Source organism: Salmo trutta, chromosome 22 (assembly GCF_901001165.1).
Source record: "Salmo trutta chromosome 22, fSalTru1.1, whole genome shotgun sequence".
Classification (NCBI taxonomy): Eukaryota; Metazoa; Chordata; class Actinopteri; order Salmoniformes; family Salmonidae; genus Salmo; species Salmo trutta.
In genome coordinates, this window is record NC_042978.1 from 9,944,073 (window position 1) to 9,960,022 (window position 15,950).

A 15,950-nucleotide genomic window follows, 5' to 3' on the forward strand; every position below is an offset into this window, starting at 1 on the left:
TATTATTTCAGTCTGAGGAGAGCGTTCCAGAATTTAATCATGGGTCAATAGTGGAGAGAAATTAAGTGGAGAAGCGGTGGCCGAGCTATGACAGGCCCCTGCAGGGTCAGGTGGGCATAGGGCCAGTGTTGTGCCACCACGCTCCTAAAGTCACAACGCAAAGGGTACGAGTCAGAATTCATCAACAGTCACTGGACACTTGATTCAAATGCAATCAAAACTAGCTACAGCAACGTTTCTGGCAGTGCCTCTACTCTGCACAATGTCAAATGTAGATATTACATATAACAATGTCAAATGTAGATATCACATCAAACTAGATTACAAACTTTCACTTTCTCCCAATGACTTTCTCCCATTGATGTAAAACGGGATTTACTGAGGAAAATGATTGTCAATATTTAGATTCACTTCACGCTGTTGAGTTGAGCTATCCTCAAGCAAATGCTTCCAAATAAGTTGATATTAAACACTACAAAACAGAACATTATTTGTAAAAAAAATACCAAACTTTCAATAGAATATTATTTCACATAATCGTCCTCTCATGTTATTTCATAATTCTTCTTAAGAGTGCAGTGGAGATCAATGGCCAACTATGTGAAACTGCAAAAACACTATAGGGAGAGGTTCTCATCTGAATCTGAGAGGCTTTTATCTGAGGGGACCAGATTGAGAGGCTTATTTGAGCCAGCGGCTCGATCAAGGCAGAGAACAAGTGGCCGTGTTTTGTGTCAGCCCCTCATTAAACACGCCTGAACACACCCCTGATTGGACGCAGTGGCGACTTAACGACGACTGACAGGTCTGTGCCTTCAGCTCAGCCTGCGTGCAGCCTCCAAATCTGCTCGAGTAATCACTGAGCATTTAAACTGCTCATCCAGTGTGTGTATGTTTGTGTGGGGTGTGTGTGTGCTCTTAAAGTCCTCACAAGGATAGTAAAACAAAGAGAAAATTCAGACAAGTGGACATTTCACCGGTCCCCACAAGGAAAAAGTCTTTTTTAGGCTTGAGGGTTAGGGTTGTGTGTTGGTTCATGTGTACATGCGTACATGCTTTTGTATCTAAGCAGGTTAGGACAAAACAGTGCGTATGCAATTCGTAGTATTCAGTCAATGGGCCTACGGCAGTTATCAAGTTGAATTATCCACAGCCTACTCCATAACTCCGTAAGGTTACAGTTTTAAGGACTTCTGGAATCGGACGTTTCCGGAGCGGTCCGCAAATGGAGTTGTCATCAGTGAATAGTTGAAGTAGCCCAGGTCCGGAAGCTTCTGTTTTTTTCTTTACAACATGTGTTTTATCACTCAGGGAAACCCAGGGAGTTATCTGGGATATGAATGGATGGATGCAGCTCTAACAAATTGCCGTTTCCTTTAGCTGCTGGTGTTCCATACAGAGCCCATCAAAGACCACAGGAATTAATGTACGTATAGGTTAGTCAGGGACTGTTTTAGACCGGGCACATCAGCTGGGTGTAATTTTAATGATCAGGTAGAAGAGAAAACCAGCAGGCTCCGGACCTCGTAGGGCAAGAGTTGAATACCCCTGCTGTAGACTATTCTTTTTGCTGCATTAGTTTGTGGTACAAGAGCATCCCCCCCCTCCCCCCTCCAAGGGTTGTGTATTTCGACAGGCTTGATAACGTGTCTAGATAGTCTAGATGAGGAGAGACGATCTAAGACAATCTAAATGGTACTTTCTAGTGTTTTCTTTGTCTGAAGGTATATCCCTTACTTACAGCCCTATTCTGACAAGAAAGTTTCCCTGAGGAAATCACACCATTTCCCCTCTGCCTGTAAGCTATGGACGAATGGGAATGCTTATGTCAACAATGGCAGGTTGGGATGTCTGCACACCCTGTCCAACCTTCAGCCATCAACGGAAGTACGCATCACTGTCATAACAGGGCTAAACCTTTAGCCAACGAGTTAAGTAACGCTTTCTGTCGTAGTGTTATGAAGTGATTTGTTTATGTACTTAGCCATATTCTACATGCTCGTTAGTTACGCTCCCTAAGTGTTAGCAATGTGTTTGTCCTCAATGCAATGCACGCCTGCAGAATCTATCTATAGGATAATGACCTGTTGAGGTGTGGGGTGAGTGGACTGCTGGTGCTGTTGATCTCTGGGCTCGGTCTGAGGGGTTTGGGGGGGGTGTGCTCGCGTGTGCATGTGTGAATGAGAGAGAGAGAGAGAGAGAGAGAGAGAGAGATTGGGAGGGTGCAGACTTGGGTGAAGAGGGCAACTCCTCTCCCCTCATTCAACTGAGAAAGGCAGCCCAGCAGGGGAGAGGTATGTCTTTGTCCCACAGGTCAGCCTGGGGCGTGTGTGTGTGTGTGTGTGTGTGTGTGTGTGTGTGTGTGTGTGTGTGTGTGTGTGTGTGTGTGTGTGTGTGTGTGTGTGTGTGTGTGTGTGTGTGTGTGTGTGTGTGTGTGTGTGTGTGTGTGTGTGCCCGCTCGCGCATTTAAGAGTGAAAAAGAAAGAGTTGAACAAGAACGAGGCAGAGTATTGGTGTGTGTGGAAACTGGAGAAGGAGAGAAAGTGTGTGATTCCTGAAAACCCTTTGTGTTTCTGTTCCTTTGTTTTCCTTTTCTGTGCAGCACCAGTCTCCTTCCAGGATGCCTGTGATGCCATAAAACATCAAAGCTACTGCTTCACAGCAAACAGGTTGGCTCAACAAAAACCTTTTTACTTCTAAGCTATTGGCTCTTCCCTCTTTCAGAAGAACTACAGTTTTTTTCTAACCAAATCAAGGCCTCTCTTTCTCCTTTCTCGCCGTCTCTCGCTCTCCCTCTTTCTCTCTCTCTCTTTCTCCTCCGCTCACTCCCCCTCTCTCTTTCACCTTCTCCCCCTCTCTCTCTCGCTCTCTCTTTCTCCCTGCACTCTTTGACTGCAGTGGGGTCTGAGGTTTGTCTTCTTTGGGGAATAAGAACATCTGGGATTGTGAGTGCAGGAGAGAGCGATAGAGAAGTAAAACTCTTGGAACTGCTCCGCACATTTCCTGTGTTTTTGAGGTTAAGCAGTTTTTCCCTCTCCCCCTTCCCTTTCCCCTTCTCCCTCTCTCCCTCTTTCTTTCCCTCTCTTTCACTCTCTTTGTGTGCTTCCCAACAGTCTGGCAGGAAGACGACATCTAACAGACGTGGAGAACCCTGTGAGTGTGTGCTTTTGTTCTCACTATCTCACAGGTCTTTCCACTGTGTTTTGTCTCGGCTGTGGTCCTTTTTTTGTGTTGGGATGCCAGAGTTTTCCCAGTGACGGAGTGGTTTCAGGAGGGTTGTGAGTGTGTGTGTGTGTGTGTGTGTGTGTGTTTGTGTGTGAGTTGACAGGATCCCTCCTCTCTGAGCGTGTGCAGATGGTGTCGGAGAAGGGACCTTTAGGACAGCTCCAACTGCAGGTATGTGCCAACTGCTGCATGCATCACACACACACACACACACACACGCACACGCACACACTTCCAGCACTTTGTCGCACTATGATAATAGCCTTACCTCCTGGCCAGTTTCGGTAAAAGTAGGAATTGCTCTCTTTAATTCTCTCTCTCTTTTTTTCTGCTTCTTTAACACTTACGACTAACAATTAGAGCAGTGGAGGTTTACTGCAAACGTTCTCTGGAGGGTTTTGCCGTCTCTTGAGCACGGAAAAGTCGTTGCACAATGCCACGCCACTCTTCATTAATGACTCTGCTCTAAGGATGTATGGTTTAGACATTAACTGCTGCAGTAACACAGACATCCACACAGGAACACAAACCTTTCCATTTCCGCTGTGCTTACATTAAGTTGTAAAATCCTGGACCCCCCTTCAAGTTAACCAGTTGTTATTAAATGTCATGTTAATGTTAAGTGCACGTAGATAGGCAGAGAAAATGATAAGTGTTGATCTACTTTATTAATTTGTCTCCCTCTCAGTAATGAAACTGGAGGAATCTACCACACACCCGATAAATTAGCCTAGGTGTCTTCTTAGAAATATCCAGATACATTTCATTTTTTCTTCCTAGAGGGCTATGAGGAGGTATGCTACATTGTTAGCTTGCCTAACAATTGCCCAACTAAACAAATATGTTTTCGATTTAGCTACAGTGACTAACTGCGGACAATAGAAACAGCTGGCGAAATGTTAACAGACATATTCTAGCCGACCAGCAATCTTTCTACTCTTTCTCTTTACTGTGCTGATTGTCTCTGCTCAAAGTCTAGCAATTGAGTCTAGCATAGAAATAGACTCTCTAGTCATTCTAATTCTATGGTCCTAGCCTACCTTTGTCTGGCTGATAGATGAAAGGCTGCTAGCCTTCACTACGCTAACGATGTAACGTACTACGTCTGGCAGAATGGGAAGTGACACACGCGGGCTCCCCCCCTTTGATCCTCCCGCCCCCCGATGCCATTTCCAGCACCTCTCTGGGGTCACACAGATTAACCCCTTGTTTCCTGCAATGGGGGCTTGTTTTGAAGTGAAATGGAGGATGAAGGCGTTTCCGGAGCGAGTCGCCTGTAGAGTAGACTACTGGCTGCGTTTGACTGCTGGCTGATTATAGACAGACTTTATGTTGGAGAGTTTGTTTCATCTTTTTCTTTCAGGTTTTGCTGACTATTAGATGGAGATGGAACAAGAAAGTCGGCCATTGCTGAGACAATCGTCTTAAAGGTATCTGAGAGACATTGAAAGACTAGAGAATCTGCCTGATTGTGCAGAGTCCATTGTGTGCCTCCTATACATCAAGCCCCACCGTAAAACCAAAGATTTGTATAAATAACCCAAGATAGACTAGAGCCTGTCGTTTCCAATGGGAGCAAATTAATCATAGCGGGCAGAACAAGCAAGGAGGTGGGTAGAGCCAAGCACTAGCTAGTTAGATCCTATTGGTTCGTTCTAGAATTTATTTGCATATTTCTGTTTAGGAACGCCTACTCTGTGAAGTGCGTGTGTGCCATAACTCAATTCGCCCATGTACTCCTTCTAAACAATGCCATTTTTTGGGAACTTTGACAAAGGATGAAGTCTTAAAAACACAGTCCACTCTGTTTGTTACAGATTTTAGTTTTGGAAACAGAAAACTGTATAGAGATCAAATGTTTCATCAATGAGAAAATTTGCAGAATGTCGGCCATTGCAGTCCATCTCGCTCCATCTTCCCCCACTGCCGGCCACTGGGCTTCCTCTCATTACCATATTTGGTAGTGAGTGGAAACGCCAATCGGATGCTTCACATTTATACATCCGGTGAAATATCTGTCTCATTGTTTTGTGATAAAACCCTTTCTCAGGCCTCCATCAAAACACCTGATACAGCTCTGAGCGCCTGCCACAGAAAACAAACCAACAGACATTGAGCCAAAATGGCGGTGGCCGGGGTCCATTCCTGGATGTTGTTGATCCTGATGGCTGTTCTACCACATGCCTGCGCCCAGCAGAGTCTGGTGCAGGTGAACTCAGGGGTCCAGGTTGGCCGGGGGAGGTCTGTGTTTGTGACAGACAAGGAGCTGCAGTTCAACGTGGACCAGACATCAGACTGTAAGGTGGAGGTGGTGCTCAATGAGCCGGTGACTCAGAGAGTAGGGAAACTCACTCCTCAGGTGAGAGGATCTAGTCCGTGTTACTTTTCAATGATGTCAAATGTAAGCAAATCTTAAGCAAAGCGGCCATTTTGTTTCTGCTTCTTATTAGAATGTGTAGCTATTTTGACAGGGTATTCTACTGTGTGGCTGTGCGTGCTCTATATCAGTGTGTTGCTGTCTAGTTATGTGAAGTGTAACGGTGTCGTGGCTGATTTTGTTGCAGGTGTTTGACTGCCATTTCCTGCCTGATGAAGTGAAGTACATCCATAATGGTAGTCCCCTGCTGGAGGAAGACACAGTCATGTTGAGAGTATACAGGTAGGACCACACACATTCAAATTCCAACTTTATTTATAATGCCTTTAGCACACGTCACACTTCGTTAACTGAGATGAATGGAATCAGGGCTAGAAAGTAGATGTTGTTTGTGTTCAATTAGGAGTGGTAGTGCTGGGCTTAAACAAAAAAGTGAGGTCCCAGCAGGAAGGCATTGAGACACGGTGCTCTTTTAGTTTTATTCATTGCACTCCAAATTCAAAGTTTGTCATAATATGTTTTCAGATCTCAAAAGTAGTCGAGGTGAGTGTGCTCCAACTAATTTCAGGTTCACAGACTCCGACACCTTGGTGGAGACGGTGGTGTTGAGGATGATTGTGGTGGAACCTGGGAGCAGCCTGGTAGAGCTGGGCAGCACTCCCCTGGTGGTCCCCCAGTTCTACGGCCTGTCCAACGCCATCGACGGCGGCGTCCTTAGCATCCGCAGTCAGCCCGACGTGGCCTGCACCGTGCGGCTGCTCACCCCAGAGACCAGTGTACCCTCCCTGGGGCAGCTGGTGACCGAGGAGGACCCTGGTCTGAGGAAAGGTAAAGCATGGCATCTTCCATATCCCGCTACTGGTCAACACGTTGGAAATGCAATGATATTGAAGGTGCTTCGTGAGTATGTTGTGTTGCTGTGAATATGAGTTTGAATCCCAGTTCCCTCGTGGCAGGGATGGACGATCCGATGCAGAATTTGGATCAGTAGGCCTATTATCAATGCAGTCTTATAGACGCAGTGATTTAGTTGTTGTATAATTATTTGGCCTAGATCCAGACTGGCATTACAGATGTAGGATCGTAATTTGATCACCGTGTTGCAGGAGCTTTCCTGTAATGCAGGACCTTTAAAACTTGTAGTGTATTTAAGGTTTAAAAAGGCAGCTGAAGGTTGTAATTTCCTAAAATGTATTAACAAAATGGCAGATTTGAAAAATGCATCAACCCCTACAAAAATATCCATTAATTATAATCCACATAATAATTCACATTTCCCGTTGCTGCAGGATTATTTTCCTGCTGTAGCAAACTGGCTCAAATTAAGATCCTACATCCGTATGGCATTACATCTGGGAGCTTTTGTCCTGCCAGATAATTGATACTACTGAACATTTTACAGCAAAGGAATCAAACACTGTCACTCACTTTTTTGTCCCTTGTGTTGAACGTAATTTTGCAAAGCCACTCTCTTTGATTCTTCTCCGTAGTTGCTCTGTATATTTAACAAGCCTCAGGTAAACCTCCATTGATTGACATACGTCTCCCAACGATCATTCACCCAAGGCAGACAAACCGGAGACCCTTGTCCAGGAAACAAGCCCTGCCTCCATGGCACCAAGGAGGTGCGTTTCCTCAAAGCCACCTGCCACGAGTTTCTCAGCTTGGCTCTGAAGTACCAGCACCTGAGTCCCCCCTCTCCGGAGATTGACTACATCCCTATCAGAGTGGAGCTACGGGACCAGGCCTCCAGAGCACTGCTGGAGGTAAGAGACTACTGTAACTGTAACATACTGTATGGCAGGGCTCCCCCAATAGTCAGCCCGTGAGCCAAATTCATCCCGCGGCTGATTTTATTTGCGAATTTTCACTGTTGGACAGAAAACACTGTAAAAATCACCAGGAAATCAGCTCCAAGCTATTTTAATTTAGGAAATCTTTTCCCAAGTATTCCCACGCTTAAATCATAATGTAATGGAGGTTTAAAATGATTATGTTTTTGTCAAATACTATATCTGTTTTGGGCTTCTTGCAGACAATTTGCAGTGTACAAATTTGTATTTTTATTTATAATTATGTTCTGTCCCCACAACCATTCGCTCAAGAAAAAAGATTGGCCCGCAGAAACAGGCCCTGGGTCTGTTCTAACAGGACCTAAAAGTTCAGCTTGCGCCTGTGACAGTGCTATCGAGTGCCACCATCTGTTCGCTAACAGATCTCATGGTTTATTTTAGGGATATAATTCAATTCCTTGTGGCAATTCTTTGTGTAGTTGTGGTAGAATCCATTGTTTTGGCTCATGCTTGACTAACAACAGTCACTAAGGGGGGCGGGAGATACATATATTTAGCGAATGAGTCCCGTGGTCACGTGACTTGTATCTGCTCTGTGATTGGATGATACAGACCACAATGCTGAACGGGATGAGTTGTTTCACATCTAACAACAAACTTTCCCACAACTTTAGAGAACGTTCTCTTAAGAATCTCATCAGGTCAGTAACGTGTAAGGACCGTTTCCAAGAGACCCATTCACTTAATGTCAAACAGAAATGACCCAGAACGTGGTTACCATGTTCTCAGAATATTCTATATTAATGTTCTAGACATGTTTCATGGGAAGGTTGCAACAACATCCCTGTGTCCAGTTTTCTATGGGTTAGGAGAATATTCCATCAACGTCCTACCAAACATCCACAGAACACGGCTGCCATGTTCTCAGAATATAAGATATTAATGACGCTGCTCACCTCCGTTTTGTCAACAAAACAAAAACAATAACAAATGTGCCTGTGGCGACCAGTGGCACTATTTCCCCCTTCAAACCCAGCTTTAAGTAGTATCTCATTCGAAAAGAAAGGTGTATTTAACCTATTCAAGGCCGCTAACCTCTGCCTGTCCCCCAGACGGAGGCTGTGTGGCTGCCCGTGCTGATCCATGGGGCCATGCAGAACCAGCCTCCGCAGGCCGCCTTCATGGCCTCCTTCATCCTGGAGGTGGACCAGTTCATCCTCACCCCCCTGACCACGGCCGCGCTGGACGCCAAGGACGGAGAGACCCCCCAGGAGCGCCTGGTGTTCAACGTGACAAAGCCCCCCGCCCAGGGCTACATCGCCCACCTGGACGACCACACCAAAACCTGCCACTCCTTCATCTGGCAGGACCTACACGAGATGAAGATAGCCTACCAGCCGCCCAATAGTAGTCATACAGGGAGGAGGAACTATGAGGTACTGAGGTGGAGCAATAGAGCTCTTTTCACACCACTGAGCCAAGCTAAGGCAAGTCGAGCCGAGCCAAGCTTCTACTGAGCTGGCCTGCTCGTTAATGAAAAATGCTTTCCAGTGCCGCCCAATAGTAGTCATACAGGGAGGAGGAACTATGAGGTACTGAGGTGGAGCAATAGAGCTCTTTTCACACCACTGACCCAAGCTAAGGCAAGTCGAGCCGAGCCAAGCTTCTACTGAGCTGGCATGCTCGTTAATGAAAAATGCTTTCCAGTGCCTTTCTCATCTTCAAAGTCACATTTAGAGAGATTGTAGCTGTAGAACGAGTGGGAAAGTAATATTAAACTAATGCTATATTTATTCTATTTCCTGCAGGTTGAGTTCCAGGCTATTGACGGTTCCTATGTAGCCAGCCCACCCATTATGGTTCACTTCTCCATCAGAGCAGCAGAGACAAACGCACCCAGAGTCTCGTGGAACATGGGTATCTTCACATCAAAACATCACATTGAATTGCAAAACAATTGCCATCATAAGAGATTGAATGATGCAAACCCATTGAGGAGCTTGTATTTATGTCTGGTATTGTAGGCTACTGTATGTGGTATATAGTGGAATGTTCGACATATCAGTACATTGAGTCCACGGTGGGAACAAGGTGTTCATTCAGTTTATCCACTTGTGTGGCTGAATTACGTTTTTTAAACGGTCAAATAAATCAAATCAATAAAATCAAAAATACACTGATAAAGACAGGATGTTGATACTAACCTATCCTGGCAGGGTTGGATCTGTTGGAGGGTCAGTCTCGGCCAATCACCTGGGAGGATCTCCAGATCGTGGACAGTGACAACATTGACGCTGTCTACCTGGTGGCCGTGGACGGACCTCTGCATGGACGACTCAGTGTCAGAGGTGAGAGGCCAGATGGGGTGGGTTCAGTTAGGTGAAACCTTCAGAACATTGCAGATAGAACTGTAACATAGAACTGTCTTGATATGACACATATGGAAAATGAGACAAGAAAACTAGACATTGTCACTATTCAAAGTAAATGACAAAATGTCACACTACAAAGTAAAAGAATGCACAACCAAAACATTTGTTGAATCGTTAATGCACTTCCTTATCACAGAGCATTCAGGAAAATAATTACACATTTTTTAACCCTTCCTTGGAATTCTGTGCTGGTATCTGGAGTGCCACCCTGAAGATTCCCAGGAACGCCTGCCCTTTTCCGCCCTTTTGCTTCCATGTGTTTCCCATCCGTTGGGGACGGCGGCGCGGCTCCTGCAGCATATGTGAGGTGGCCTGCATGTGTTTCCTAATCAGGTGTAAAATGGGCCGTCGCCACTTTCGCCAGGGGCCCTCGCACACAAAGCTGTCTTCAGCGTGCCGGCGTCTGTCCTTCCACTCCAGCGCACGGGGAGACAGGCCTTTGTTTGCACAGGCCCTGAGTGAAGCAGATTGGGGAGACTTATGTCATTTCATGCCACTGTGCACAAAGAGCAGATGCGCTGTCCCAAGCGCAGACCTGTTTTTTTTTTTTAAGAGAGAGAGAAGACGACAGACAAGGCTAGGGACGTAACCTTTCATGGCTACTTTGGACAGTGAGAGAGAAGCGCAAATGCTTTGTGTGGTTTTATTGAGGTTACAGTGGTGACGCGTACGACTGAGTGGCTTTGGTTATTGTTTTGAACCCCTCATAAGGGACAATTTTACTCTGTCAATCTGGGCTGTGTAGAAGGCTAGTCCCTTACAGAGAGGCTGAGCTGGTCATTTCTTTCAGTTTGGTAGTTTCCAGTTTGGACTAACTTCAGTTCCCATCGGCCACTGACTCCATCCCATTCCCTCCTGTAGGGCCATCCGATGAACAGCAGCACCTGCTCAAACAACCGTCCCACCCACACCCATCCCACTATCACTTTAATTGCTGTTTACGTTGTTGTTATTTGGATGGGGGAGGGTCGTTTTCATACTGATATATAGAGAGCGAGGACAAAAAACGGAACCAAAAGTTTTGGCTCCCGTTCTCCCTTATCAGAACCTGTTTGCTAATTTTCTTCATGGCTCCACTCAGTTCAGTGAGAGTTCTGGCCCACCAATACACAGTGTCTCTGGAGGACTTGGCGGGCAGAGGGAATTGCTCACCCTTGACCTCCGACTCGGGACGTCGACGCTGGGGAGTGTCAGAGCACGTTTGGTCCAACGCCTTCAGCCAAATGGAAAGCTGCCTGACTGTTCCTTCATACTCCACACTGTCCTCCGACTTGGGAACCTGTGTTTTTTGTTTTGTTTTTGGGCCTGCTGCCCACTGCCACCTTTGGGCCCAATTACCAAGTTGTTTCTCCATTGGACTTGTAGCCGTTTCCCCCATTTCCCCCGCAGTAAAGTTGCTGCTAATGAGGTTTCATGCGCGACCATTCATCACTCAATCTGTCTTGTGACCTTGCCCTTCTGTCTCCCTGGCAAGCAGGAGTGGGCCATCGTCGCGTTGGGCAGCCGCCACAGCACGCTAGCCTGGGAAGGACGCCATCTTTCCCTCTCTGTTTTTCAGCGACAGGGAAAAGCCTGAGCCAGCGCGTAGTGCCTTTAGGCAAAAGCAAAACTTGTTATTTCCAAATGACAATATGCATCCAACATTAAAAAAACTGCTTATTTGTGAGAAATCATTAATAAATGAAAACATGAAGTGGCTTTGGCAAGAGTGGGGGATGTCCACCTTAGGGTTTTTCTCATAACACCATGTCAAATATCCAAGTGACCAATTTCCTGATGTACTGTATGGTTAGCCTTATTATGCTGTAGTGGGGTTAACTTACAGTACATGCCACCGGTAACACTTTACGTGAGACCCAGCGTCATAACATGTTACGACACAGTCATAACCATGTCATAACAGCTGACATAACCTGTCATAATATGGTCATAACACTGTCATGACCATGTCATAACAGCTGACATAACCAGTCATAATATGGTCATAACACTGTCATGACCATTATATTTAGACCTGTTGTGACATATATTGCATTATATTATGACTGGTTATGACACCTACATAAGAGTGTCAAAACCCCCAGAACCTACCACACAAGCAAAACATTCCATTACACCGTAGCCTACCTGTCAACAGTATGTTTGTTATTTAACATTTTATGAAATTAACCATACTAAATTATCATTGTAATTGCGGAACAAATTGATGTCAGACATGCACCTAGCCCAATGCACTGTTGCTGATGACTGGGATGAATGCAGGAGCAGATTTCAGGAGCAGATTTCAGGAGCAGATATGATGGTGTCATAAAGTGTATTTTCTGCAAGTTATTTAAAATATGATGAAAAAAAAGATGACTGTAAATAATGAATTACAACAACACAGAACTTAGGAAACAAACTTTCAAATGAAAGGAAACTTCTTGGCAGGGAAAAAACACATTTGAATAAATGTGGGTTTTGACACTCTTATGTACAGTTGAAGTGGGAAGTTTACATACACTTAGGTTGGAGTTATTAAACTCGTTTTTTAACCACTCCATTTCTTGTTAACAAACTATAGTTTTGGCAAGTCGGTTAGGACATCTACTTTGTGCATGACACAAGTCATTTTTCCAACAATTGTTTACATACAGTGAATTATAATTGAAATAATCTGTATCCAGTGCGTCAGAAAATTAAATACACTAAGTTGACTGTGCCTTTAAACAGCTTGGAAAATTCCAGAAAATTATGTCATGGCTTTAGAAGCTTCCGATAAGCTAATTGACATCCCTTGAGTCAATTGGAGGTGTACCTGTGGATGTATTTCAAGGCCTACCTTGAAATGCAGTGCCTCTTTGCTTGACATCATGGGAAAATCATATATATATATATATACAGTTGAAGTCGGAAGTTTATATACACTTAGGTTGGAGTCATTAAAACGCATTTTTCAACCACTCCACACATTTCTTGTTAACAAACTATAGTTTTGGAAAGTCGGTTAGGACATCTACTTTGTGCATGACACAAGTAATTTTTCCAACAATTGTTTACAGACAGATTATTTCACTTATAACTCAATGTATCACAATTCCAGTGGGTCAGAAGTGTACATACACTAAGTTGACTGCGCTTTTAAACAGCTTGGAAAATTGCAGAAAATGAAGTCATGGCTTTAGAAGCTTCTGATAGGCTAATTGACATCATTTGAGTCTGTGGATGTATTTCAAGGCCTACCTTCAAACTCAGTGCCTCTTTGCTTGACATCATGGGAAAATCAAAAGAAATCAGCCAAGACCTCAGAAACAAAATTGTAGACCTCCACAAGTCTGGTTCATCCTTGGGAGCAATTTCCAAACACCTGAAGGTAACACCATGGGACCACGCAGCCGTCATACCGCTCAGGAAGGAGACGTGTTCTGTCTCCTAGAGATGAATGTACTTTGGTGCGAAAAGTGCAAATTAATCCCAGAACTACAGCAAAGGACCTTGTGAAGATGCTGGAGGAAACAGGTACAAAAGTATCTCTATCCACAGGTAAACGAGTCCTATATCAACATAACCTGAAAGGCCGCTCAGCAAGGAAGAAGCCACTGCTCCAAAACCGCCATAATAAAGCCAGACTACGGTTTGCAACTGCACATGGGGACAAAGATCGTACTTTTTGATGAAACAAAAATAGAACTGTTTGACCATCGTTATGTTTGGAGGAAAAAGGGGGAGGCTTGCAAGCCGAAGAACACCATCCCAACCGTGAAGCACGGGGGTGGCAGCATCATGTTGTGGGGGTGCTTTGCTGCAGGAGGGACTGGTGCACTTCACAAAATAGATGGCATCATGAGGCAGGAAAATGATGGTGATATATTGAAGCAACATCTCAAGACATCAGTCAGAAAGTTAAACCTTGGTCGCAAATGGGTCTTCCAAATGGACAATGACCCCAAGCATACTTCCAAAGTTGTGGCAAAATGGCTTAAGGACAACAAAATCAAGGTATTGGAGTGGCCATCACAAAGCCCTGACCTCAATCCTATAGAAAATGTGTGGGCAGAACTGAAAAAGCATGTGCAAACAAGGAGGCCTAGAAACCTGACTCAGTTAGACCAGCTCTGTCAGGAGGAATGGGCCAAAATTCACCCAACTTGTTGTGGGAAGCTTGTGGAGGACCTCCTGAAACGTTTGACCCAACTTAAATTTAAAGGCAATGCTACCAAATACTAATTGAGTGTATGTAAACTTCTGACCCACTGGGAATGTGGCGAAATAAATAAAAGCTGAAATAAATCATTCTCTCTACTATTTTTCTGACATTTCACATTCTTAAAATAAAGTGGTGATCCTAACTGAGCTAAGACAGGAATTTTTACTAAAATTAAATGTCAGGAATTGTGAAAAACTTTGTTTAAATGTATTTGGCTAATGTGTATGTAAACGTCCGACTTTAACTGGAGATGTCATAACCAGCCATAAAATAACGCAATATATGTCACCACGTGTATATATATGGGTCATGAGTGTTATGACCATATTATGACAGGTTATGACAAGTTATGTCAGCTGTTAGGAAATATTATGACATGATTATGACCATGTCATAACGTGTTGTGACACTGGGCATTAAAGAAAGTGTTACCATGAGGACATACTACACACTATAGTGACCAGAAATTTGTAATAAACATTTAAACAAGGGTTAAATACATTCCAAAATCAGTCGATTTGAATCTCACTAGCCTACATAAATGAATAAATCCTCCAAAGAAAAGTCACCTTTCCAATTCATTCATTCGAACTCGCATCTCCTCCCAGGTGGCAAAGGCTTTATGTTCTGGATACGGGACCTACAAGAGGGTGTGGTTGTCTACCATCACTCGGACAGCGACACCACCCGCGACCACATTGTCTTCCGCATCACAGACGGGCGCCACAGCATCCGCCACAAGTTCCCCATCAACATCCTGCCCAAGGATGACACGGCGCCGTTCCTTATCAACAACGTGGCACTGGAAGTGCAGGAGGGCGGCGAGTTGCTGGTGGAAGAGTACATGCTGCTGGCCTCCGACCTGGACTCGAGTGATGACTACATCCTGTACCAGCTCCTCACCTTCCCCCGCGCTGGAGAGGTGGTCAAGAAGGCCCACCCACAACAGCCAGGTAATAGGATATCATCACAAATTGTATAGAAAAGCTTAATTGCTATAATTTCCTGGTAGCTGATAGTCCAACCCCGTAGAATTGGCATTTAAGCAAGTTAGGTTCAACCTGTGTGTGAACTACATTGATTGTGTTTGTTGAGGTCTGATGAGACTAGCCTTAAACACGAGATGGGTAGTTAGCTCTCCTGCTGTATCTACCATCTTGTATTGAGAAAATTCTCATTCTATGCATTCGATGTCTATGTTGATGACTGGGTTGTGATTTCCTATAGGCGTGCCAGTGAAGAGTTTCCTGCAGAGGGATCTGTTCATGGGGCTAATCTATTATAGACACTCTGGAGAGGAGTGTTTTGAGGACACCTTCGACTTCACCCTCTCAGACAGCCATCAACCCCCAAACCTGTCCCACAGACACGTAAGTGTGCAACGATCTAAACCCGATATTCCATATGGCACATTACTGTTACGTTGCAATATTTGAAATTGGGGATATTTTAACTAGAAGTCGATGGTAAGGCAGTGAATACAGTGAATACAGTGAAAGCCCAAAATATTATCTGAAAAAAAAAGATTTGTTGGATCATATGTCTATATTACAACACCTTTTAAATATCTATTCATCTGAAATGTTCCGTTTTCCATCAATGGTCCATATTGCATTGTGCTGTCCTCTGTGCCCTCCAATCACATCACAGACTGTGGTGATCCACGTTTTCCCAGTCAAAGACCAGCTCCCGGTGGAGGTGTCTGGCAGCGTTCGCTCGGTTACGGTGAGGGAGACTGACGTGGTCTACCTGACCCAGAGTCACATCCACTTCAGGGACACGGAGCACCCAGCCACTGACCTCTCCTTCTTCATCACCACACCCTGCTTCAGCCCCACACGGCCAGGGTACAGTACCTCTCTCTCTCTCTCTCTCTCTCTCTCTCATAGTCACAACATGGTTGTTCACTTCATGGACTTTACTGTGGTTGTGTCACC

General features: G+C 44.7%; 1 protein-coding gene across 2 annotated transcripts in view; it reads left to right on the top strand.

The window, feature by feature from the left end:
- The first annotated feature begins 2,503 nt into the window (after nt 1-2,503).
- Nucleotides 2,504-15,950, top strand: part of frem1b (Fras1 related extracellular matrix 1b) — a 57,842-nt gene continuing 44,395 nt past the window's right edge. The window contains exons 1-13 of one of the 2 annotated variants that reach the window (XM_029706511.1): nt 2,504-2,669; nt 3,114-3,396; nt 4,589-4,655; nt 5,276-5,584; nt 5,790-5,884; nt 6,171-6,430; nt 7,169-7,368; nt 8,508-8,831; nt 9,204-9,312; nt 9,612-9,743; nt 14,622-14,966; nt 15,241-15,383; nt 15,664-15,860. In XM_029706511.1, the coding sequence (XP_029562371.1) occupies nt 5,348-5,584; nt 5,790-5,884; nt 6,171-6,430; nt 7,169-7,368; nt 8,508-8,831; nt 9,204-9,312; nt 9,612-9,743; nt 14,622-14,966; nt 15,241-15,383; nt 15,664-15,860 (2,042 nt within the window). In that variant the 5' untranslated portion in view covers nt 2,504-2,669; nt 3,114-3,396; nt 4,589-4,655; nt 5,276-5,347. Of the gene's footprint in view, nt 2,670-3,113; nt 3,397-4,588; nt 4,656-5,275; nt 5,585-5,789; nt 5,885-6,170; nt 6,431-7,168; nt 7,369-8,507; nt 8,832-8,863; nt 8,988-9,203; nt 9,313-9,611; nt 9,744-14,621; nt 14,967-15,240; nt 15,384-15,663; nt 15,861-15,950 lie in introns of those variants that run through there. The other variant, XM_029706512.1, reaches the window with a different exon arrangement.